Genomic DNA, 27,200 nt, shown 5'->3' on the forward strand with positions numbered 1-27,200 from the left:
ATTACCTTCAATATGGATAATGTATTTCAAACTCAATACATCATTTAATACCTTTTACTAACTTGAAGTGAGAACAGTGTCCTGTACGAATATGAAATTGAACCGCTGTATGTATCGCGTAAGGTGAGTATAGCTGACTTTGGTGACAAAATTTGACCTACTTCCATTTCAGATCAGCTCGTCACGATTCATTCGTCTCGTAGAAGGAGAAAATTACATCAAATAATGTCAACAACGAAAGAGTCCAATCGGTTATGTTGGGAAGTCTGGGCGATCATCTGGAATCCCAAAATATCGGTCGTCGCATATTGAAGGAATGAAGCATGTTTAAGTAATACCACCACGCCAATGCTGATTTCCTGGACTCTATCATGTTTTCCTAGTAGATGCATCTTCCAATAAAAGCACCTACCATACATGTTTTCCACTTTTTTAATCACTGTGTATTGACGTTAAAATTACATTCTGCAAATAATTTGAAAAATCCCTATTGGACGGCGAAGAAGGCTGTCGTTGAAATTTGCACGCGTCGTTGATGATTGTCACAATTTTGTCTGAAAGCGTCTGAAGTGATACTTTTCCGGATCAATATAAACTAAGATGAGTTTTATTACTTTGAACTTGCAAGCTGCCATGTCAATATGGCTTCCAAAACGAAATGGCGGACTACTTTGCCTTAAAGCAATTACATTCTTTTCGACGAAATGTCCATTCGACTAAATGTTATTCGACCAAATGTGATATATTTGTCAAATCGGGTTTAGGACATTTCTTCGAATGACATTTGGTCGAATGACGTTTAGTCGAAAGTACATTTGGTTGAATGGACATTTGGTCGAAAGCATATTTTGGAATGGTTTTTGAAAGATCATTTGGTAAAATTGTTTTGCATAGTTGGTAATATAACGTATTCTTTTGAATAATCTAAGGTAATAATGTTGTTGAATGAAAAACACTTTATTGCAGTAAAATTTTTAAATTCCATACATAATTGTTAGTGATTTAAAGTTACACAGTTAAAAATAATGAGGATTACACGTCACGTAAACTTCATTCATATGATTTAAACATGACATCATGTAAATTTAAGTCTGAAATAATGTAAAAATGTGTTATATGTCATGTTATCACTCAGGATCCTGCTGGATTACATGACATATAATGATATTCCACGCTCCAATTATGTGCATTATATGTCTCAGAAATTTACACGTTTCGTTCGAACTGTGTATGACAATATCTAGGATATTGATGATTATTCAAATGACCTTTTGAGAAGTAGTTTTTTGCACATTGGCTGAAATATTTAGATCTAGTAAATTTATTATTCTCTTTAAATATCATCATTCTTTGCCAAACTGCTCAACGATGTAAACATGGTGATTTTGATTTGATTTTGATTTCATTATTCTTTTTAAATGTCATCGTTCTTCGTAATGATCTGATCTAATGTAAGCATTCGGTGAGAGCGCTCGGGATCTTTTTTTTTTTTTCAATTTCGGGTCTTGCAGCTGACGAACGTGGGTAAGATTTATGAATGCGGAAATTTCACTTAAAACGGCAGGAAAAATTTTCTTCAAGGAAAATCTTTATGACGAAGTGAATGTTATAAGTCGGTAACTTTAGTTATGACTAATTGGCTTATTGTGACTTCCAGCTGAATAACATTTCTCAAGCATCACTCCTCGGTGTTGGTGACATTGGGTGCATTACAGAGTTTGCGGTAGAAGCTTTGAATAATTGAACAAGAAAACTGTATTTATTCTATGTAACGTGTAAGGATAGACGAGTTGGCTTACGACAAAAGCTGGCTTGTCTCTATTTAAGATCAGTTCATCTCAACTCGCAGAACATGTCTTCTTAAATGAAATAGCAGCATGTTGATCAGTAGGATGGGAGAGTAGGGTCCATCAAATTCAAGCAAATGCCACAATAATGAAAACAATGTGTCAAGCTCCAAGAATACGTTATAAATAGCCAATTAATGATCATAGATTAGTCCTTATTGACGTTCATACTAATCATGAGATGCATCGAAAGAAGCAAAGCCAAATAATATTTTTAACAAAAATTCTTGAGGAACATCTTAGATACAATGTATTTAAACTCACCACATCGATGGATTTTGTTAAAAAATAAATAGAGTAAAAGCACCGGTTTTGGTCAGCCTACAAGAAAATGTCAATAAAAAATCAATGGGAAGCCGTATTTATACTACAAATATGTCAAATGCAAGCTTTCAATCCATATTATGTGTGTAAAATATCAAAACTGAGCTACGACCATTTTTTCGCTTTGAAAATCCCGTTGGTCAATATAGGCCAACGGAACCAGTTTCGGCCAGAGATTTATCTTCGGTTCCTGAATTGGCTAATCGCATTGATTTCTCATGAGAGTGGCCAAATTAGGAGTGCCCTGGCCAAATTAGGTGTATGGGAGTTAAAATTATAAGGAAAATGTGTTGTTTTTTTTCTTATGTTTCGAGTCAATTTGGACGAGTAAATGAATGTAGCTCTATCATGTGAATGTGATCTACTGAACACAAAAGGTTTCATGCTGATTGGCTATGTAAAACGGTGTATAATCTCCTATGGCTACAACTGGCGTATGGCCAAAACCGGAGCTTCTACCCTACTATTTAAGTTCCAACAAAAAAAATAGGATCTGTAATGGATAGATAATAGAGATGGTCGGGTCTCGGGTTTTCAAACCCGAAACCTGACCCGAACCCGGGTCGGGTTCGGGTTTGCAAATTTTTATTTTTTCGGGTTCGGGTTCGGGTCGGGTTCGAAGGTTAAAAAAATATCGGGTACGGGTCGGGTTCGGGTAGAAAAAAGTCGGGTTTAGCCGGGTTTGGGTCGGGTTTGGGGATAATTGATCACAAAGTAACAACCGGAAAGCTTCCCTATGCATCAGAAACGATGAATTTATCATATTTTCGAACTCGGATTCTATTCGGGTTTTTCTTAGAAAACTTTCTCGGGGTCGGGTCGAGTTCGGGTTTGAACAGCGACAATTTTTCGGGTTCGGGTCCGGGTTTGCTTTAAAATTTTTGTCTCGGGTTCGGGTCGGGTCCGGGTTTGAAGGAATAAAATAAGTCGGGTACGGGTCGGGTCCGGGTTTGAAAAATGTGAAACCCGACTATCTCTAATAGATAAGAATTAATTTTCAAAAATCAAAGAAATTCAATGTAAAAAGAGATTTTACCAAAAAAAAATTTCACAGGCTGTTTTTAAAATGCCCCAAGGAAAAATACAAAAATATAAAAATATTTTTATAAATATTGCGATTTTCGTTATTAAAGTTGTGCCCATACGTCTGAGACACCCTATACTTTCGGCGAAAAATATTGAAAATTGATGTGTCGCATGATATGATTTGTGCTGATCAAATGTTTGTCACCAACTAATGCCCCAGGAACCGGTTACAAGGAATACGGATCCGGCCAGGTTTCAAATGAGTTGATAGAGTATATATGGTTTATGATTCAGCTATACTGCCCATAACTGCATATTTGTAACATTCGACAAAAGTAGGCATTGAGTAAATGGAATACTAAGTGTGCATTTTGTGGCAGTATGGGAGGAAACTAAAATTTCTAAAAATTACCAGGAACTCAAAAATGCTTATTTGAGGCTAATATTTTGTACAACTCATATCGCATACTAGGTGAATTGTCAGAAAATAATTCTGATAGAAATTTCATTGCTATCACATTACGAGGCTCATTTATAATCTCAGTGTGACTGTTATGCGGTTATAATTACCAATGTGACAAAACAACTTGGTATTTTTTTCGAATTTTCTAGAACAATCTCACAGATTTCAGTTAGTTGATCGAAAGTATTTATCATTTGATGACTCTCCATGGTATTAACTCCATTTTGTCAAAAATGTCGAATGTGACTGTTTTGCAGTTATGGGCAGTATAAACATTGTAGTTTCGTTTGATCTGTACAAATTAAAATGTCTCAGACGACCTCCGGACAGATCCCACGGAACATCCGTATAAGTCTGGAACCGACCATCTGACTGGGGTTTCCAATGAAGGTCACAAAACTTGAATAGAGTTATGGTGCTGTGACAAAATTTTGATGAAATCGTCTGAAAAAAAGGGTTATTAGAGCCAAAAGATCACAAAAATTTGGTTGTTTTTACAACCATATGTCAGGGACGCAAAGTTAAACATAATTGTGGCTTACATAGAATTGAGCTTATATGCACCAAATACGGGTTATCACCCAACATTGGCGTTATTTTATTTCCTTTTTCTTGTGATAATATTGCTCTAGCAGACACGCCGTGCAAGTTCGGCGTCGTTGGTTGTACTCTATTTTAAAGCGCTTTACTTCCTTGGCGTGGTAGTCATTAGCACCGCGACCTAGCATAACCATAACGGGAGAGTGTGCCACCACGCGTTATCAGTTTGTACTCAGTTTGGGAAGCTGCGATGGTATTAGAATTATCATTGGCACATCATTTGAGCCGTAATGCACAGTCAGCACAGTGCTGGCGGGCGATGATGATGGTTTGTAAGTCAGCTGCTGGCGGTTGCAAGTGGAGAACAGACTAGTTTACGACCTATCATTTACTGGCAATGAGCGTTGGCATGTTGGTTGTAAATGCATGTAAGTCATAGGCAATATGAGAGTTGGCAATCGTAAACGTGCTGATTGATGGAAATCTGTAAGTGTAAGTAAAGGGGCTCGTTCCATGCCATGCTGTGTACACTTACGTACATGGTTGAATATTTTAACCATTAGTAGCTAAGGCAGATGAAATGTGAACACTTGTTTTGATTGCATTTTGATTTGAAGAAGTACATATATGTATTCAAATCAATCAAAATCTGTTCGAGATTTTCGTGTACACGTACACGGTACATGATCAGTTTGAGCAACGAGGAAGGAAGCAATTGAGCTTCGAGTTCGTCGCTTGAAGGCATTGATGTCTTTAAAGCAATTTCTCCTAAATAATCATAGCAAATGAATTCCGTTAAAAAAATCGTTGAGTTATTTTTTAAACATTCAAAGTTTTTTGCCCATAGCTCTAAAATAATTTAGTTGAAATTGCTGCATTGTAGGTTTCCAAAAGGATCCACCCCAATATTTTAGAAAAATGCTGCTTTGAGTCTACACGAAAAAAAAAAACTGATTCCCAAATCATGTATATGTATGTATATGTCATGAAATTCATAATTTGGTTAGGTCATGATATCATGCCTGGAGTCATAATCATGATTCCTCATGAGCGTAACCTCCAGAGTGGCAACACTGAACGGGGTGCATTGTATCAACTCATTCGTTTCGATCATCTTTATTTCACCTTGATAAAGTGGTAGTGTGGTATGGTACGGGACTCTCATCCAAAAGAATCTCGATTTATTTATTTTTTTAATGTTGTCGATCATAAACGGAAGCGCGAATCATGATTTTAGGCATATGATTCATGATTCTGAGCAATCCGCAACAAAAACATAACGCGTGACTCATAATATTATGAATCCAAATCATGGTGTATTTTCATACGACACAAATCACTCTGAAATCATGATATCATGAGCCATAATCTTGTTTTTGGGTTCTGATTTTTTGCCCGTGTAATAATTGTTCTAGGAAGGTTCTGATACTGCTTAAATTTTCTAATAGTATTTCGCTACGAGAGTCCTGCCCAGGATTTCAGAAAAAGTATACTTAAGGTTACGGGATAATATTTCTAAGAAATTGTGGATAATTTTGCTTCTGAGATTACACACACTCATTCTCAGAATGGGTTTTGGAAAATAAATACATCACTTAAATACTTTATTTTATTTATTATGCTTACAGTGAATTCTGGTGAAAACTCTAGAGGCTCCAGAGCTACTTTCAGCGGTTTTTTCTCGCTTCTTCTATGGTTCTTTCGGAAGTTCATCACAGAGCTTCAAAAACTATTTGGATGCTTTCTACAGAGATTTCTTCTGGAACACTTTCAAGGAATTGTCCCGCGATCACCCCAGAAATTCATCTAGAGATTCCATCATACTTATGTTGTGCTGAAAAATTCTTCCAGATATTTATCATGGGTTCTTAGAGAAATTTTTCCTTAAATTGGCTCTAGGAAAACAATGAGTACCGTAAAATGGGGTGAACTTGATCACTTTCGAGCGATTTTGTTATGAAACTCCTATTAGAATGCATGTATTATTATCCATATATATTTTTAAAACATGTACTGGTTGGATATCTATCGAATTATATAAACAAAATTTTGACAAAATGTTAATTTAACAACAAAAATATATTTTAAAAATCAAAAAGCGGAGTTTTCGATTCCGGGGTGAAGTTGATCAATTAAGGCGATAAGTTTCCTAAACTAAAGGGATATGCTATTCACTAAATTTGGGGTCACTGAATCTTGATCAATCCTCAAAATTTTTACAACTTAATGATATATCGGTCAATTTTAAATTTGAATGTTGTAAATTACAGCACACACCACATTAAACGCCTAAAGGTATGCAATTTTCTTTGAAATTAGCAGCTCACGCACATAAAAACACATTTATTACTCAGAAAATGATTGTTTATCCACAGTGCAAACTCAGAGTTGGATTCAAAGAACATATCTGGAATGTATGAAACAGTTTATTCAAAAAGTGTTTTTATATAGCCTTGTCAATAGTTTGGAGAAGAGCCCTTCAACAGTTCATCAAACATTTCATAAAAAATCATTTTTTCCATGGTATAATTATCTTGAATGTCAAAATGAACTTTGGAACATCAAGAGCAGCCATCAGGTAATACGACATTACAGAAATTGTGGTAATTGAAATCGAATCATAGCTCTCTTGACAGTTTATACATGAAGGTACGTGAATGATCAACTTCTCCCCACTGACGGTACTTGAATGTTACAACTTCTATTGATTAGGATATAATTCTGGAAAAAATCATAGTGATTTTCTTAGGATTTCTTACAGGGTTATTTTTATTGATTCTCATACCGAATTTCATGAGTCATTCTTAGAGATTGTCCAATGATTCTAACATGGGTTCTTCTAAGAAAGAGTGCAAGAAATATAAAAAAAAAATCAATACATTTCCCCAGGAACTGCTCCAGTATCTCCATGGATTGTTCCAAGATTTGTATGTTTTGTTTATTTGATATTCACATTCATTAATAAAGAAAAATAGCGCTGAATTTTCTGCGTCAATTATACATAATCTCTTTCATACTTCAAAGTTCTATCCATCCAGGTTCATTTTGTATGCTAAACTATCTCTCAATTCGCTTTTTTCTTTACCTCATCAATCACAATGTACGAAAGTATTGGCAAAAATTGATCCATAAACGTTATGAAAATATGTATCATTGGAGTAAAGTGGGGCAAAAGATTCTTTTCAAAATTTCTATCTCAATTCGAAACAATCACAAGAATGCTTCGAAGTGTATTAGTTTTTGCATAAATGTTTAGAAACCATTTTTCGCCCATAGTGGGGCAAAAATTTGGGCAATACGTACACTCATGGTAAGCTTTTGAAATTGCCTAAAATTCACATAAAACCTTGAAATTTTGGAAAATATGCTTGATTGTGCAAAAAAAAATATCGAGGGATTAGGGGCCATGTGGATAGTGTCAAGTCAAGTCAAGGGGTATGGGTTCGATTCCCACTTCAGTCCGGAAAACTTTTCGTCAGGAACGTTTTTCGACTGTGCCATTGTACGTTGCCCAAGCAGCACAGTTTGTTGCAACTCAAGAATAAAATTCTCTCTTGAAACTAATCAGAGTTGTCAATTGGTGAAAATATGACTTACAATTGCACTGAATAGCAACGCAAAAAGCGCAAGAGGCGGAGTCTGTTTGCAACATATTTAAGTAATATCGAAATTGCTTATTTGTTGCAAAATACTTAAAAGAAAAAAAAAAATGAAAACAAAAACATGAACGAGAATCGAACTTCCGACCTCAAGATCACCAATCTTCACCTCTACTCACTACTCCACCAGCTCTTCGAACAATTGCTTCGCCAATGCACTATAAAAGCGACCACATGGCAAATTGATCAAAGCTTGTTGCTTTTAACTTGACTGCACCCTTCGGAATACAAGTTCATTCCCGGCGAAATAAGGCCACACCTGAAATAATCTAAACTTTTCGCAAAAACTTCCGCGCAACACTTGAGAAACACCTTTTAAACAAACAAACTGTTGCTAGACCATGTTTTCTTTGTTAGATGATACGTAAGGTGCAACTCAACCATATTGCAATTGGATTGAAACAAACAAACTTCTAGCTGTCATACACAAAGTTTAGTGCAACTTTCTCGCAACTGAGATGAATCTTCTATGGGAACGAAAATTGAATGCAAGTTGCGGATGCTGTAAATGAAAGTAATGTGAAACATAACATTAAAACCAGCTTTTGGGGGGAAATTTCAATAGTTTGTTTGAAATGTTGCTGAAAACATCTTGATAAATTTGACTTTATTTCTATTTGCAAGGGACATTTGCAGCAAATCTTGTCATTTCAAATATGTTGAACGTCAAACAAGGAGTGTAATGCATGTTCATTGGAACGCCAATGAAACTTTATGAGCCTTGATATTTATATGGAACCGAACTAGAACCTGATAAGTTACAGATGCTCTTATTGATACGCGATTGAAACCATTTTTGAAAAGCATTTCTTTGGAAGATGTTTCGCGTGCTACTTGGGTGCTGCTAGTCCGTTGTCTAGTGTGGTGCTTCCTTCAACGGGAAAATCGTCCATTGGAAGCGTTAAAGTGTCTGGTCTTTTTTAAAAACTTAATAAAATTTTACATTTTTCCTTCATTTTGCAAAGAGTTGGTATTTTTAGGTAAAGGTATTACAATTTAGGAACCCTAACGCAAAGAGGTGTAAGTATTAATCATTTTGTTCAGTTTTGTGTTGAGTGTACTGGAAAAACTCTCCTGGTTTTAAACTTTCCAATGGTGTTTATAGGTGATTTAACCGTCGAACAGAAAAAAAATTCGTAGGAGATTAAGTAAAAAACTCGTAAACTACATCATTGACAAAATGTTATTGTTCTCATGAAACAACTAATGTTAATCATCAGGAATGGACTAATCGGCGATCTTTTGTGACCGTTAAATGGAAACTAATGTACACCATTTAACAGTTTTCTAATGGAATGAGAAAGAAAGAAGAACAATAATGAACAACCAAGGATTTTGAAAAGATATGGAAAGATCAACATATACGCCTGAAATTAGTCATACAAACTTGATTACGGTTCGCACCTCTTTTGGACTTAACCAGTCCAAACACATCATGTGTGTATTTTCAGCATGTTCTGAGCATTCTCCCCAACATGATTCACAAAAAGTATCTCATCCACTAGGAAAACAGCAAATGAGTTGTAGCTCTCCCCAAATGACTAATATTTGATTATGATCCGAAACTTTTCCAATAAAACAAATCGTCAGATCGATCAATCCCTGCATCATTGCAAAAAACTAATGCGTCATCCAATTTCCACTCGCCATTGAACGTCGTGCGTGAACACGCACGTAAATCCCAGCGCTTCAAGTTCAACTAACGCGATCCGAATCGGCGGCGGCGACCGGAATTTGCATGTGCACTTGAATGAAGTCGCTTCGATTGATTTGTGTTGTGATTTTACCTGCGCGCCGAGACTGTGGCGCTGGAAGGCGGCAATCGCGCAAAGCCAGTTATTAATGGGCCGCGCTGACACTTTGAACTCCCGTTTGTTCGTAGGTTTGTATTCGCGCGATCGTTCTGAGTAAAGGTATGGGATATGCATTTTTTTTACATGACGATGTAGAACAAAACAATTTATTGTTTCTACTAAAAATTCCAAACACTTAAAGCTTACGCTGACTTAAAATACATCTAATAGGTACGATTCGGCTGAAATTTGTGAAATATTCAATTTCTTGTTTAAGTTGAAATTGACCATTGAAACCTAATTGACCAATTAAACCATTGAGTGAGATGATATAAAAGATGATTCATCGCTTTTTACTATGAGTTTTATCCAAAAGTAAGGAAAACATTTTGCATCAAATGGCAAACACTGTGTTCATTCTGTTTCATATTGCGAACACCTGGATGAAAATTCCAAACAGCACGAATAAGTCGTATTCAAATGAATAATTTTTCAAATAAATTTATCTTAATCACTAAGCTATTAAAAGAAAACCCGGTCGAAAGGCCGAAAAGGGCATCAACAATTTACGCTAAAACATCATTGCTAGTGAATCTATTCCCGAGCAAAGTTGGGTAACAAAAAGATAACAAGTTGTGTTATCCGATAACAAGCATTCGATAATATAGTTTGTTTCATTTTGGTTGAAGAAGCAAGCAACATAACAAATGTGATAACAAAAGTTTATACTAAAGATATCATCTAAATATCTCATTGTGTTATCATTTGAAACACATTGATAACAAGTTTTGTTATCCAGCCAATTTTATTCATTGATAACTCATTATTTTATCAATTAGTTATAAAGATCGAATTATGATAACAAACATTTGACGTCATTCACCCGTCGGTCGCATCCTCGATCTGACAGCTCAAAATTCGTTGATAACAAGAGTCTTCGTATTGATAAAAAAAAAATAACAAAATGAAACCATGATGTACATTTTGTTATCACTATGTTATGCGGTTGTTATTCGACTATGCTCGGGTTTCGGACCTGTTTGATTCACCGATTTCATCGAATGCTGGAAAAATTATGGAAACAATCGCTCAAAAGCATATATTTCAAAGGAGGTTATGAATCTAAAACACTTAATTCCGCCTTATTGTACTCGGTGCTATTTTGCGGAACGTCCGTTTTCGCGATATTTACGGAGCCATTCAAAATATCGCATACCCTTAATTGTAAGCATGCTTGCTCGTCTACCAAGGGTCGTCCATTATTGTCGCCGTAAGCATGTCTGACTGCCTATTTTTTGCGCATTGAACCGAGTCATCGGCTGGCTGGCACATCTATCCGAGGAGAGGACCGCGATCAGTCGCTTAACAGATTTCAAGTTAGGCTAAGCATAAGATCGCGTTAGGTGTTAGACGTTGACACGGTGCAGTATGCGTTTCCTTGTTGGATTATTGGTGCTTTCCCTCGGAGGTTTGTAACGGCGGAAGTGTGTGGTTTGAAGTGTATTAATAAGCATTGTTTCAGCTGAATCTGTGAGGTCATTGACTTCGACCAGTGATACGAGGGCTCCTTTTGTGGTCAGTTTGGAAAATGAGGGTGGTCAATTTTGCTCCGGTACGATCGTGACGAATAACTGGATTCTTACTGCAGCCAGCTGTGTTTGGTAAGGAAATCACGGTGCTTCATAGACCGTTACTATCAGAAGAAAATTTACATCTAATCTGTGCTTACTAGTCGATTTCTAGGGATAAATTGCAAATCTGGACGCAATTTACGAAAAATATCGTGTAGTCCGTTTTGAAGCTACGTTATTTGAATTCTATTTCTTCTTCTTTCTGGCGTTACGTCTCAACTGGGCAGAGCCTGCTTCTCAACAAAATGTTCTTATGAGCACTTTCACAGTTATTAACTGAAAGCTCTCTTTGTCAATTGACCATGTTTGCATTCGTATATCGTGTGCCAGTTATGATAATACTTTAATGCCCAGCAATGATAGTGCTGTTGGTTACATCGATCATGCGACCATGGGCTTTAAAGGGATTCTTTAGCTCTGAACGAATTTTTGATATTAGGGGGATTAGGGACATAATGAACATACGGGGCGAAATGGACACCCTCTCTATCTCTGAGAATATGCATACTTTATCAAAACTTCATACACTGCAAGAAACCTGTATTGCATTTGGTATAAAAACATCATGACGCTATAAAAATTTATGTTTTGCTTCAATTTTCCCTTTGAAATTTGAATTTAAGTTTTTCTCAGTTTCAAATTGTCAAATAAGCAAGTCGGTTGAAGAATCTATTTTTTGAGCAAAGTAACTAGGTTCGTTAAGGTTCTTTTTACCTATTATGAATGAGGGAGAGCCCTTCTGCATATCGGAACGATTGACAGTCATTAAATATATTGAAATCACTAAATTTCACGCAAGTGTTCATTTTGTCCCGATACCTTTTTACCAGGCTTGGTTTCGACCCAATTTTCTATCTCGTTTTTCTGACATTATTATCTAAAATGAATGTAGCACGGTGTACTAAAATCAAACTTGAAAACTAACCGGGATAAATTAAAAACATTGCCATTTTATGGACTTAAAAAGAACATGCATAACGTGTCCATTATGCCCTTAATTCCCCTATATGCCAAACTTTGTCGAGTCGCCCCTGATTCTTTTGAGTGACTGAAACATTAATTTCAAGTAGGTTAACACGCTATTCACATTTATTTTAAAAGATCAAATATTTCGAATGATTCCGTTAAAATCCGTAACGAAATTCCGCAAAATTCCACGGAATAGCAGTTTATGATAAAGCCCATCTAAACTGGATCCAAACCAAGAGGACGCTACCGCCATACAATGTTGGGAGATTTTCTGTAATGTCAGTCCAATAAAACACCTACCACCAAACGTAAATAATCGAGAACAACGAAATTTATCATCACTCTGTTTGGGGCTCTCCTTCGTTGCTGCTATTTATCAAGCTTATTAGAACTTGCGAAACATTGCCGATCATAGACCGATATAGATGTCATGGCTTTCTTCAATTCCTTTGATCGTGCTTCAAAATCAAATGAGAACGAATTTGGCAATGCCTGCGATATCCGATTCCTCGGTTGGTACAGCCAGGTCGAATTACTCGACTGTTGAAATTATTTTGCAGTCAGAACTTAGCACCAAATTTCTGTCTTTGGGTAACATACATCTGTTCAAGTCTATACACTATGAAATTGATCAACTTGCTTAAAGCTAACTTTGACGTTAGAAAATATGAATATAAACATTTTTTATAAGGGCATTAGCAAAACCTACTAGGGTGGTTCCCTTTTTTAGGAGCTTGAAGCTTGTATTTCCCATATCTGCCCTTATGATTAAAATAGAGTTCTGTCAAAATTTCAGCCGGTTTTAAGAGGGTTTGTCTCAAAAACGGTTTCAGATCATTAGGCCAAAATTTGTTAGGCCGAATGGATGATGATGGCTGCAAAGTGATGGCTGCAGTAACGGATGCCACTACACCTTTGAAAGATTTTCATATAAAATTGGCTATTCTTTCTTGTAATGTTGTTTTCGTGAATGGTGTCAAAGTTGCTCATATGTTTTATCAGAATTATCCCTTCTTTTAATTATAGTTCGCATTGACAGTTTTTCAGTATAATTGACAGTAAAATGCTCAAGTTTGGAGGCCTGAATCTCGACTTATGGGCCTTCCTTAGAAAGTGGTTAGAGCCCGTGGCTACAATGCAAAGCAATGATCAAGGTGCCTTGGTTCGATTCCCGGTCGGTCCAGGATCTTTTCGTAATGGAAATTTCCTTGACTTCCTTAGGCATAGAGTGTCATCGTACCTGCCACACGATATACGAATGCGAAAATGGCAACTTTGGCAAAGAGAGCTCTCAGTTAATAACTGCGCAAGTTCCATTTGAGGATTATGGAAAGCTCTACAATTTACAGTGATCATTGGCACAGAAAATCACTTTTTACAACTGACGCCAGTTTATTAATTTAACAAAGCTTGTACTTAAATGCTCCCCAACATTTTTATATGACGATACGATACGTAAAATTTCTACCTTCATTGTTTCAATCATTCGGCCTAATGACCTGTTCGGCCTTATGTACTTCGACCTAACGTACTTCTGCTTTATGATCCAGCACCCTCAAAGGCATTGGAGGTTTATAAAAAAATGTATGTGATTAAATTCATTAGCAAGCTTCAATAAGAAAAGTTGTTGAAGATACAAATCCTGCATGTGAAAATGAGCATTCTCAACTAGTTTTATCTTGTAATTCAATTAAGATAGAAATAACGAGTCTTCGGAAAATTGTTCAGAAAGTTAAGGATGTCCATAAAGCAAACCGTTTGGTTCTTTTGCCGCCAGGTAGCACTAGTAAGTATATTTAATCCAACAAATTCTATCTTGGGAATCAGATGATATTGCAAGTTCGAGTGTTCGGCAAAGTTGTTCAGAAAGTCAAGGGCATCCGGAAAACAGATTGATTTATATATTTTCATTTCATACAAGTTCTATCTCATAATTTTGATAAGGCAGAATGTCAAGTTTTTGAGAAGGAAATCAGAAAGGCAAACAGCTTAGTTTGTAATTTAGGTGGCGGTAGTGAACATGTTGAATTGAAAATTTTAAGCTAGTTCTGTACTGTGATCCTAATGAAATAGCAATCTCGAGTATTCAGCGAAGTTGTTCAGACAGTCGAAGAAATCAGGACTGCAAACAGTGTGATTCGATATTCTCCCGCTTGATGGTGCTAGTGAGCATGTGAACCCCATTATAAAATACATGATCAGTGTGACTGCGGTCCGAGGAAGCCACGAAATCCATATTTTACTCTGGTTCGACAACTCTTTGTCAAGATATGGAACATAAAGTTGAGGGTTGACTGTTATTAAATTTCACGATTCAATAAGATAGAATGTCCAGAATGTTGTTCAGACATTTGGAAGTGGTAGTGATTGAGGTGAGAATAATGTCATATTCAATATTTACTTCCTGTGCGAGTGATTCATGCCTGACGCACATTATATTCAAATTATTTAAGTCAGAAACTATTCATATCCAAGTGATTCAGGATTGATTGAATTTATATTCAAGTGATTCGTGTTGATTCACTTCATACTCAAGTGATAAATGTCTGATCGTCTGTTTATTCATGTGTTTCAGGTTTGATTCACTTCATATTTAAGTAATTCAGATTAGATTCTCTCCACATTAAATAAATCATGTCAAATTCACACCATATTCAAGTGACTCAAGACTGATTCACTTCATTTTCAAATGATTCAATTTACTCCATATCCAAGTGATTTATATCTGATTCACTTCATATTCAACTGTTTCAGGTTTGATTCACTTAATGTTCAAATGATTCAGGATTGATTCACTTTATATTTAAGTTAGATACGCTCCATATCCAAGTTGTTTATGTCGGATTCACAACATATTTAAATGATTCAGGACTGATTTACTTGATATTCAAGTGATGCAGGTCTGAATTACTTCATAATCACCTGTTTCAAGTATGAACTACTTGATATTCAATTCAATCAGATTTGATTACCTTAAAATTTAGGTTTTGTTTCATTGCATTTTCTAATTGTTCAGGTATGATTGCTTTCTTGTTCAAGCAGTTATTGGCTGATTCACTTCATTTTCAAGTGAATCGTGTTCGATTTACTTTATATTAAATTGTTTCAGGTACGATTGACTTCATCTTTGAGTGGTTCAGGTCTGATTCACTTTATTATTTAAGTGACTAAGGACTGATGCATTTAATTTTCGAATGAGTTAAATTGAAAACTGTTCATAATCGAAACTAATTCGCCATATTCAAATGTTTCAGGGCTGTCATATTTCTATTGAGTAATTCAAGTCATATTCACTTCATATAGAAATGATTCAAGTCTGATTCACTTTATATTCATGTGATTCAGAACAGATACACTTAATAGTCAAGTGATTCATGTCAAATTAATTGCATATTCAAAGCATTAGGTTCGATTCACTATGTATTCAAGTAGCACAGTTCAAAATTTCTTTATATTCCATGGTTTTTGAATAACTACATATTCAGGTAATTCATGTCTGATTGATTTCGAGCTTAAGTGAATTATTCTTGTTTAGCTGAATTTTCCAGTTATTCATGTCTTCCAATCAGTTAAGAACTTCTTTACTTTATTTTATAAAGATTCAGGTCTGATTCACTTCAAATAATGGAAGACTGATTTACTTCATTTTCAAGAGATTCTGAATTGATATACTTAATTTTTAATAAGTCATGTTAGATTCTGCTCTTATGTCTGACATCGTATTCAAGAGTATCGGGTCTGATTCACTTCACATTCCAATGATTCAGTTAGGATTTATTTCATTTCTTACTGATTCATGTTTAAATCATTGAGTATTCAAGACTTCAATTTGCTATCTTATCTGGATCAGAAGATACAACTCGCTTGAGATCCTTGATTTTATTAGCTCACTAGTGGCACAAAGCAGATTTTTTTTTTTCAATTTAGAGGTCTGATTTCCAGAGATCCTTGACACTCTTAACAACTTTCACGAAAACTCGAGCTTTCTACTCCATGTGGATCACACAAAAGACTTGCTTAAAATTCTCATTTTTTTAATGAAACAGTTACTTTTCTATGCTTACTAGCGCCACCTATCGACAATTTTGTCCACCACAATGTATGTGTTCCGAATATTCTTGACTTTTTGTACAACTTTGCCTAAGACTCGATTTGTCTATCTCATGTGGATTACAAGATAGAACTTGCCTTAAATGCTTAAATTGTCATGCTCACTAGTCCCACGTAGTGGCAAAATTGCGAAAAAAGATTGTCTGTCTGAATGCGCTTGACTTTGCCGAAGACTCGGACTTTCTATCTCATGTAGATGACAAGATAGAACTTGCTTAAAATGCTCTATGTTACATGCTCATTACTGCCACCTAGCGGCAAAATTGCAAACCAAACTGTCTGTCTTTTGGATGTTCTTGATCCGCTTAACAACTTTAGCTCGCTTCTTTGCAAATCATAAGGATCTCGAGTTATAGCAATGTAAATGTCCCTATTTTGAGGTGATGCTTAACTTTTGGGAGGTGATGCAATAATCAACTGAGTGTTGCAATACTTTTTTTTTAGTGAGTCCGTATCTATGGCGGGTAGTGTAAAACCTACATCGTCTTTGAGCCGCTTCTAAATCACCACGGAAATGGAAAAAATAATTTTGTATAGATCTATTTTTATCGTGAAAATTTTGAAGAAGCTTGTATCAATAAATTACTAGTACTTTACTAGTACTAAATTCGACTGTCAATTTATTTCTGGATTGAATTTCCACACTTTTTTGTAATTTGATCTGCCCTAATGACCTACTTTTTTATAAACACAACAAAAAACACAAAAAAATGAAGAGTTTGCGTCTAATTCCAAAGTTTGCAGTAGTGCGTTGGTTACATGAACAGTGTTAATGCCGTCTATCCGAAGATTTTTAACATTTTTTCAACACAAAATTTAAAAAAAAAAACATCTGAGGATTTTAATCAAAATCATGAGAGGACAACGTGCAGATTATTCGTTAAAATTCGGACAAGAAGATTCCAAAGAAAACCCGAAGCGAATGCTGACCTACATTAACATGTTCGTAAAATTTGTGTGATTTGTTGTTCAAAACATGGGCTTCCAAGTTTCAAATTCACATCCAACTACTCTCAGACAAATGTACAATGGTTCCGGAACATTTGGCCGAGCGCCATTTTGCCGAGAAGGTCATTTGTCCGAATGCCATTTGGCATAATGCCGTTTGGCCAAAAAAAATGACACAAACGGGAAAACGTCAGAAAAAAGTGGAGAAATGAGTCTAAGATGACATACGTTATGAATGAAACCTAGTGGATAGTGACTATGATTATTGATCAGTTGAAAGAGTTGCTGAAGAAGGTAAAACCACTTATGAAAAGATAAGACATTATAATGCCAAAAATTCTGTCACAGTTTTACTCAAAAGAAGAGCTTATGATTGAAAGAAGAAAAAATATCTAAGTGAATGTCAGCAAGTGCAATCCCAAATATTATGACATAATAGAACTAGCTTTGATTACAAGAAGGAATAACCTTTGATGAAAATTCAGAATTATGGGTTCAAATACCGGGGGCCCAAAAAGCCGTAGCGGTAAACGCGCAGCTATTCAGCAAGACCAAGCTGAGGGTCGTGGGTTCGAATCCCGGTCGAGGATCTTTTCGGGTTGGAAATTTTCTCGACTTCCCAGGGCATAGAGTATCTTCGTACCTGCCACACGATATACGCATGCAAAAAATGGTCATTGGCATAGTAAGCTCTCAGTTAATAACTGTGGAAGTGCTCATAAGAACACTAAGCTGAGAAGCAGGCTCTGTCCCAGTGGGGACGTAACACCAGAGAAGAAGAAGAAGGGTTCAAATACCGCTGGTAGAGGCTCTTTTCGTAAAGGAAATTCTCTCGACTTTCCAGTGCACAGAGTATCTCCGTACCTGCCCTCTTAGTAAGAAAGAGCATTTAATGATGGAATATATTCAATGCATGAATTGTGCTTCTCTTTCATATATTCATAAGCTATTCAAAATTGAGGTTTTTGTAAAAATTGAGTTTAGCTCAGGCGAAAATTTTCAACTTTTCGGAACGATGATTTCCGTAATTATGGATGGCGTATCGAAAGTTTCATGTCTGACATGAGTTCTACAAATAGTAAATAAAGCATTGCTATAAATGAAATTTGTAGTTAAAATGCCATCGCTTTCGATTGTCAAAATTTTCAAAAATATTTTCAATTCAGTCAATTCAGTAAAATTGAATATTTGCTATGTAGGGGACGGACCTGGTGTAGTGGTTAGAACACTCGCCTCTCACGCCGAGGACTTGGGATCGAATCCCATCCCCGACATAGTCACTTATGACGTAAAAAGTTATAGTGACGACTTCCTTCGGAAGGGAAGTAAAGCCGTTGGTCCCGAGATGAACTAGCCCAGGGCTAAAAATCTCGTTAATAAAGTCAAATCAATCAATCAATATTTGCTATGTAGACTTTCCTCAGAAAATTACTTATGTTTGGGCATATTCCACGGTCCAAGATGGCAATTGATAAAAAACTAGAAAAGCAAATGACTCGTGAGACCCTGTCTTTTCATATTTGGCTTCAGGAGCTTTGATTTCCATTAGAAACAATATTTTAAATAATGCCGATCATTGTTCACATCGGTGATCAATATTACCATATGTCAGCTAAATCAAAAAAAAAAAAAAAATGCCTGAACTATTTTTTTAAAAATGTTTAAATTTTTCAGAAAAAAAATACAGTATATAGTCACGAGCAATGGTTGCCAGTTATTGTTTTAAAAATATAAACCTGCAATATTTGCATTTTTACATGAAATTTGTAATAAATATCTGGAAAACTGATCAATATAATCTCGGATTACGGTACATTTCCCAACCAATTTTGAAACAAACATTGATGATGTTTTTTTCTGATTAGAGTGGCAATAAGAACAAAGTGGGAATATCTTCAAAAGGACGTAACTTAAAAACGGGTCATAGGATTGTTTCTAATGTTTGCCCAGACATGTATTTTGGCCACCTACGACTAGTGAGCACAGATTTGCTAGAGATTTATTTCTGAAAATAACGTTCTGGAGAGCACCATGAAATTATAACCAATGGCAATTACAATCTTAGAAAACAATTCTCCCCAACAGGAACAAGCAGGCAATCGAGATATCTGTCGGCATTCAACCGCTGGATGTTCACTCCGGTAGTTATCACCGGAGAGCCCTCAAAATGTACGTCCATCCGGATTATGCGCCGCATGCTTCCGGTGCCAACATAGCACTGATCAAGCTGAAACGTCCGATCGAGTGGAATGGTCTTAGCGTAATGATGAAGCTGGCAAATGACAGTGCCGAGCTGCAGAAGATGTCCGACTGTTTGATGGTTGGATGGGATAGAAACCAGAGGGCACCCAATCATTTGAAACCGGTGGACCTTCCCAGTGAAAAGTGTTTCGATAAGACTTCCCAAAGCCTTTGCTTGAACGAAACCGATGATCAGCTGTGCAAGTTTCGCGAAGGTAGTCCTATGCTCTGTGTGCATCAAGAGAAGTTCGTTCAGGTTGGATTTTTGTCGGGCATAAAGAACTGTGACAATGAAAATACCTCCTATGTTGTTAGCAGTGTAGTACACTTTCACGAATGGATGATGAACGTGATACAGCATAAAAATCTCATACAGGATTTGCAAAGTGAAAAGGGATACCTGAGGAGGCTTTCGCGGTTTAATTGGCTTATATTGGCGGTTCTGGTATTTGTAGCCAGCGTGGTGATACTCATCCAGGTGCTGCGATCTCGATTTAGACTGATGTGAATTGCATGTGTGAATTATATTTAAGGATATTTAATAAAAAGTCAAAGTTTTCGTTTTTTTAATACTCAAGCCGCGTCCACTGTTTTAAAATGTCGATGAAGACGATCACTATCACTAGGTTTTAAATCGCTGTGAAAAATTATTCCACAAAAACAGAATATGCATTTCTTAAATACAAGATTTTTTTAATATTTCGATACGTTTCGTAAGAAACATTCCGTATATCGTTTCTCTTAAAATAACATGAACGAATAGCAAATTGCCTATTCTTATTTCTCATACTTTCAGGGCAATAGAAGAAGCCGAGCTCAACTATACTTAATTGCCCTAATTTTCGGTGAGCTCCCTTGGAACCGCAGTCACATCCCCGAGAAGTTAAACAACAAACTGTCCCATTTAAGCTTCTAATTTCCCCACCAATTGAATCGAACGTCTCCAGCCAAAACAATCATCCCTCCTTCCCATTTAATTGGCAAGAATTAATTTTTACTGCTTATTACCCCCATCAATGGTCGTCCCTTTGGCGCGTCGTCGTTATCGGTTTTCTTTGGTTGGTCGCAACACAACACTGTGGCCGAAGTCGAAGTCGAAGCCAAAGTGTCTCATCGAACAATCGGCATCGGCACGAGTGCTTGTTTATCGAACCAATCGAAGAAACCCTGCCAGTAGGAATCGGAATCGGCTTCATTCGAGTGTGCTTTAGAGGGTTGTTAATATTCGTTCGAGTGTACTTTCGGATGTGGGTTGGTGTTGTCTTCGGAAACAGTCGCCGTAGTCCATTTGGTGGTGTACACAAACAGAACAATTTCGGAGGATCGTTTATTTTTCGGTTCGGTAGCTTTATTAAACCGCTCTCGACGCAGTTCGAATACAACTCGAAGCTGCGACTCCTGGATGCCACCCACTGTGGTGGCATGATGATAAGGATTATTGTGACAATTGTTGTGTGGCTGAACGAGCCTTGTTAGGTTTATTACACGCAAAAAAAATTGTGCGGTAAAACTATTGTTTTAGAGGGTTAACTTAAGCGCTCGCACCGGAAATTTGCAGCAGACCAGATATTCGCTTGATTTTACCATGTCTGTAATCGAAATCAGATTGATGAAAACGATTGCTGCCAAATGACCTATCCCACCTGTGGTGGGATGTACTACAAACGTAGTAAATTGTTCTGAAATTTCATGATAGTTTTAAGAATGGGCGTAGTCATCTAAAATAGTATTTTTTAACCACAGAATATTTTCCCGTGTATACGTGGTGTGAGACATTCGAGAAATATTACTGTAATATTCTTGCTACATTGGATATTAACCTTCATTCAGCCAACATACTTTTGCATGCTGAAAAACACACTAAAACCTGCTTAATTTTTTTGTTTCTCGATGAATTTTCAAAAGGTCCCGAAAAATTTTTTAAGTTTAAGGTCTGAAAGTTTTGAAAATAAGGTCCAGGAGGTTTCGGAGTTATTCCGGATTGTTTTGGGTACCAAAATTGGTCACATCATCCCTTCAACGGATATCTCAGGACCCTGATGAGCTAGAGGGTTGTTGTTTTCGGCAAAGTTGTTCAGTAGAACAAGAGCTACCTGGTAGTAAAAATCTGTTCGGGAATTCGTCATCTAAGTGGCGTTAGTAACTTTTTTTCTTAAATTTTGTATGACTCAAGATCCTGATGAGCTAGAAGATTGGTGTCTTGAGCAAAGTTGTTCAGCAGAACGAGGAATATTGTGGTATTTCCTAGCAAAACTTTTTCCATTGATATTTAATGTGTTCTTGTTATCAATCGGTCGATACGATTGTTTTCGTTTCTTCTCTTATGGAGCTGAAAAATGTTGGTCATTTATGGACAATATGATTGTTGTGAATCTTTCAAATATGCTCTAATACAATATTATTTCATAAACTTTTATTTGAAATTGAAGCTTTCATCGAGCTAAAGAGGAATAATTTGTATGTTACATTGACTACATTTAAAAATAATGTATTCTAAGGACTGTTAATTTTTTTAAAGTGGACACCTGCAATTTCTTTTTAATTTATCAATGAAATCGCAAATGATTTTCTGTACATAGTTTGACTAATATATTACAATGTTGTGGTAATAAAAAAGGTACCAAAGTAATGTAATAACAAACTAATAAGGAACAACGTTTAGAACGGTCGATTTTATGAGATTATCAAAATCAAGGATTATGAAAAGTTGGCTGGAAAATTCGACAATCTATATTTATTATTTTCAAAAAATGATTGTACTTTGAAAGCATCATCAATTAGAAGCTTGCTAAAAAATATCAAGTTATTTTAAGAGAAACAATTTTCCAGATACCATAAAATCATTTTTAATCGTTTTTTTTTTTTTGAAGAAAATTTTCAAAATTTTAATGGAACTGATATGAGTAGAATTTTAGGTTTTTAAGTCCAGACGGAAGTTATAATATAGTATTAATATGAAAAAAAACTACGCCTTCATGGAATTGCTTATTTAGTCCCCACTTCATATTTTGAGCACAATATAAACACAAATGCTTTATTTCCAGAAGACCACAGAAAGCACAATGACAATCATCAAAATTGGGAACACTGCTTTATTAATATACAAATTATTTTCCATTTATTAATTTCAGAATGTGTTATTCTGGGATTACCTATCAAAATATTTAGAGAAAAACGCTTACAATTTGCTATTGATCGATAAACATGCGTAAATGACTTAAAAAGTATGGGATTTTTTAATAAAACGACCATAAAGAGTATTTTTATCCAAAGAATGCGATTAACAGTGCTGGGAATGGTAATAGTAGTAGGCTTGAATTTTCGTGAAAATCACGTGGCACAATACAGTAGTTCAAAAACGTGAATCTCATCAAGTAGCCTATGTTGGGTGCACGAATTTTCTAAATCATGAGTGTCATTGAAGGCTCTAAATGCGGGAAATGCAGCGGGAAATAGAACATTTTTCTACAGTAATTCTGGGTTGCCCTTAGCAACGGGTGTTTTGCTATTTTCAAGGCTTTTTGCCTACAGCAGCGATGGGCGTGAGTTTCACTGGCTTCGCTGACTGTGATTGGCTTTGCTTGGCTACTGTTGAGTGAATTTCAAGATTTTTCCCAACCCTGGCGATTAAAACTCAAGACTTTGCTCTCTTTTATACAAATATAGTTTCTTTAGTGATCTGAACCAAATTTGAACGCGCTTCTTACTTAGCTTTTTGCTGGGGGTTAGATAATGGTGTATCAGCATATTTTACCATAAGGAATAAATCATTTAAGAGGAAAATAACCATCATCGTTTTACGTTATTTTCAAACCCAGTTTTGTTGCTCAAAATCGAAGCAATGCTCAAGAAAATCTATCATTGCATTTCACTTGCCACCTGAAATACGATGATAGATTTTCATAAAGATTGATTGAAATTTGAACGAAAAAACTGGTTTTTAATTTTTGATGATTGCTGATGATTGAATGATGGATTCTTGAGCCTTAAATGACCTAGTGGCAGAGACTGGTGAAATATTTTTGACGTTTTTAAAGTTCTGCCTTTAGTAGAATAGTAAAGGATACCAACATACAACTTTTCATATAATTTAGGATTTTTTTCATGCTAAAAATTGTAGAAAAATAGTTGAACGATACACAGAAAACCGATTACGATTTTATCAATAAATAAAAAAGATATAGCATAAACAAGGTGTCCATTAAATGAACAGTCCTTAAAGAACTAAAATTTAAAATAAAAAAAAAATGTTCGGGATCCCTCGGTGGATTATTTTTTTGGGGAACACGTTAAATGAAAGCTTAAACCCTATGTTTTCGAATGGTGAGAGATTTAGCAATGTCTATTTTTTGTGATAAACCTTCCTAGTATACACGCCGTGCCCACTATGGGGCAAAACATTATATTTCAGATATCACACAGTACGAACGAAACCTGTAAAATTATAGCGAGTCGAATGTTACAAAAGGGCTCCATCATATTGAGCTGTTTGCCTCGCTTACCACAGTCGGAGTGTTTTGTCTGAAAATACGTTTTATTTTGTGTATATTATTTGTTTAATGTTATGCAGTGTATTGCATTCGGAAACGCTAATTACACTGCACAAGAAAACATCTTCCTGAGTCTACGAACGTGCATTTATAGCCGATTTATTTCATTGCGGGAACGAAATTATATTCATCATCATCGTTTCGACTCTACTTGCATTCAACACAGTTGTTATTCCCGATTGCTACACGACGCCATCAATACGTATACTTCTCGTCGATAACAGTTGGTGGCGTAATGGATAGCTGCAATGCATGCAAAGCCGAAATCCGTCCAGAAGATATCGTTGTTTCTTGTGATATGTTATGTGAAAGTCGGCACTGTTTTCATGCTAAGTGTGTGGGTCTAACGTACGACGAAGGTTGTGCGTCCTTACATCGCAACATTTTTTTGGATGTGTGACTCCTGCATGAACTTCATCGAAACCGGTCGATTCCGAACTTCGGTAAAGGATGGGGAAAATGTCGAATATGCGACGAGAAATGAGCTGAACTCTTTGAAATCCGAGGTGGAACGAATTAGTAAAATAATGTCCCAAACTGAAAAGAACTGCGAGGCTGTAATTGATACATCCGCTTCATCTAGTCAACGACATCATAACTACATCGCTAAACATTCTACTCCTGTTACTTCAAGTTTGATGCATGAAAACGACCTGGCTGCCAATATTATGAACGATTCAATAGATCTGTACGTATCGAACATTGCAACCGACGTGACCGAAAATGAACTGAAGATGATGGTATGTGAGTCCATTGGAGCGGAAAATGTGTTGCATGTAAAATGTTTGGTAGCTTCGTGGATGAACGTCTCAACACTGAACTATGTATCTTTCAAAGTTTCCGTCGATGCACGATTCCGTGATGCTGCCCTGAGGAGATCTAGTTGGCCAAAAGGAGTAAGATGCCGTGAGTTTCATGAACACGCAAACGTTGTATGGCGACCAAATCGAACAACATAATTCTATTTTGATTTACCTAAACTGTTCTTTTAAATTTCCATCTCTTTATATGTAACTTCGCTGATATGTAATGTATTTTAGTTAAGAATTATATCACACTACTAGCAATCTGTACGACTTAGTCGAAGATGAAGTATAAATAAATAAATATATGATAGATATTCATGTGCGATTTTAAAATTACATTACTCCTGGTTTGAAAATGAGCTACATTTGCTACCGAACTAGATGAATATAAAAAAAAAAGTTCTAAACGGGATTTGAACTCGCGTCCTCTGGAGCGACAACTACACGCCCGTGCTCTGTCGGCTGTCTCACGATGTTAGTAAGTGACTGACGGAAGTTGAACACGTCCTGCGTAAAATGAGTGTATCACAGAATCGCTTCGACGGTTTGCGATTTCCTAAAGAAGTAATTGAAAGAGCAGTCAACAATGCGGAGCGTTCTCTCGGTCGCGTGATTGTTGAGCGTGGCTGGGTTCGTTTTGTGGCAGATTCATGTAAATTTCTAGCAGATTTAACTGAAATATAGTAGGAAGGGCCCTGATTGGTTGACAGTTGGTCATATATGCTTTAGCTGTTGGCTAACGCTTGTACAGTGAGAGGCAAAATAAAGTGCCCACCTTACCAGTTTTCGAATTTCTCTCATTGATTTGGTTCAAATTAAAGTTAACACACCTAAATCTTTTGTGATATTTTATTTTTGATGTTCTTTTAAAGTTGCACTTACGAAATTTTGATAAAAAAAAGAATTTTACTTAAAGAAAAAGAAAATCAATTTGTATTGAAAAAAAAGTAGTGACAAAAATAAGTGCCCACTTCCTTCTTGGCCCCAGAAAAGATGATTTAAGAAAAATAAAAAGCAATTTAATAGTTAATGTGTCCTCCTTTGGCCTTAAGGACTTGCTGGAGGCTCTTCGGCATGCTTTTCACCAGGTTTTGTAGGTGTTGTGGATCTAGTTCTTCCCAGGCGCGCTCCAAGGCTTCAAAATAATTATTTTTGTTGGTAACACCAGTTTTTTCAACCCTGGCATCGAGAATCGCCCACAAATTCTCGATGGGGTTGAGGTCTGGGCTTTGTGGAGGCCATTCCAGCGGTTTAATCCGACAAGACCGGAAAAAAGACTTGGTCTTCTTTCCAGTATGCTTCGGGTCGTTGTTCTAGAGAAATATGAATTTCTCTTCAAGGCCCGTCTGGATCAGCGAAACCTCCAGATTTTCCAGCAAGATGTTAATGTAGGAATCTGCCATCATTATTCCGTCGATTTTCACGAGGTTTTCTACTCCACTCCATGAAAAACACCCCCAGACCATCACATTTCCTCCTCCATGCTTCACCGTTCCTTGGATGTGGTGCTCTGCATCACACACGAGCCCGCCGCTCTCGGTTAGACAGCTCGAGCTTCAGGAGCGCCACATCCAAGGAACGGTGACGCATGGAAGTGTGATGTGATGAAATGTGATGGTCTGGGGGTGTTTTTCATGGAGTGGAGTAGGAAGCGTCGTGAAAATCGACGGAATAATGACGGCAGATTCCTACATACTGGAAAGAAGACCAAGTCTTTCTTCCGGTCTTGTCGGATTAAACCGCTGGAATGGCCTCCACAAAGCCCAGACCTCAACCCCATCGAGAATTTGTGGGCGATTCTCGATGCTAGGGTTGAAAAAACTGGTGTTACCAACAAAAATAATTATTTTGAAGCCTTGGAGCGCGCCTGGGAAGAACTAGATCCACAACACCTACAAAACCTGGTGAAAAGCATGCCGAAGAGCCTCCAGCAAGTCCTTAAGGCCAAAGGAGGACACATTAACTATTAAATTGCTTTTTATTTTTCTTAAATCATCTTTTCTGGGGCCAAGAAGGAAGTGGGCACTTATTTTTGTCACTACTTTTTTTTCAATACAAATTGATTTTCTTTTTCTTTAAGTAAAATTCTTTTTTTAATCAAAATTTCGTAAGTGCAACTTTAAAAGAACATCAAAAATAAAATATCACAAAAGATTTAGGTGTGTTAACTTTAATTTGAACCAAATCAATGAGAGAAATTCGAAAACTGGTAAGGTGGGCACTTTATTTTGCCTCTCACTGTAATTTTCAAATGCCTGCCACAATTTTCCGTCGATGTCCAAATTGCGTGCTG

At 36.4% G+C, this 27,200-nt stretch overlaps 2 protein-coding genes across 2 annotated transcripts in view; both read left to right on the top strand.

Moving 5' to 3' along the window:
- Positions 1-27,200, top strand: part of LOC5569051 (cyclic nucleotide-gated cation channel subunit A) — a 304,593-nt gene that overhangs the window by 92,904 nt on the left and 184,489 nt on the right. The window lies entirely within an intron of this gene.
- Positions 10,959-20,128, top strand: LOC5564711 (serine protease 55). Its single transcript, XM_001649005.2, has 3 exons — positions 10,959-11,120; positions 11,175-11,313; positions 19,396-20,128. Exons 1-3 carry the CDS (start codon positions 11,081-11,083, stop codon positions 20,057-20,059), a joined length of 843 nt encoding a protein of 280 aa, XP_001649055.2. The 5' UTR covers positions 10,959-11,080; the 3' UTR covers positions 20,060-20,128.

Source organism: Aedes aegypti, chromosome 2 (genome assembly GCF_002204515.2).
Source record: "Aedes aegypti strain LVP_AGWG chromosome 2, AaegL5.0 Primary Assembly, whole genome shotgun sequence".
Classification (NCBI taxonomy): Eukaryota; Metazoa; Arthropoda; class Insecta; order Diptera; family Culicidae; genus Aedes; species Aedes aegypti.

Excerpts from the sequence above, each read along its gene's own strand:
- LOC5564711 (XM_001649005.2), top strand. The coding sequence starts at position 11,081 with ATGCGTTTCCTTGTTGGATTATTGGTGCTTTCCCTCGGAG. Across the intron at positions 11,121-11,174 it reads ATTGGTGCTTTCCCTCGGAG|CTGAATCTGTGAGGTCATTG; the intron begins GTTTGTAACGGC and ends GCATTGTTTCAG. Across the intron at positions 11,314-19,395 it reads ACTGCAGCCAGCTGTGTTTG|GAACAAGCAGGCAATCGAGA; the intron begins GTAAGGAAATCA and ends TCTCCCCAACAG.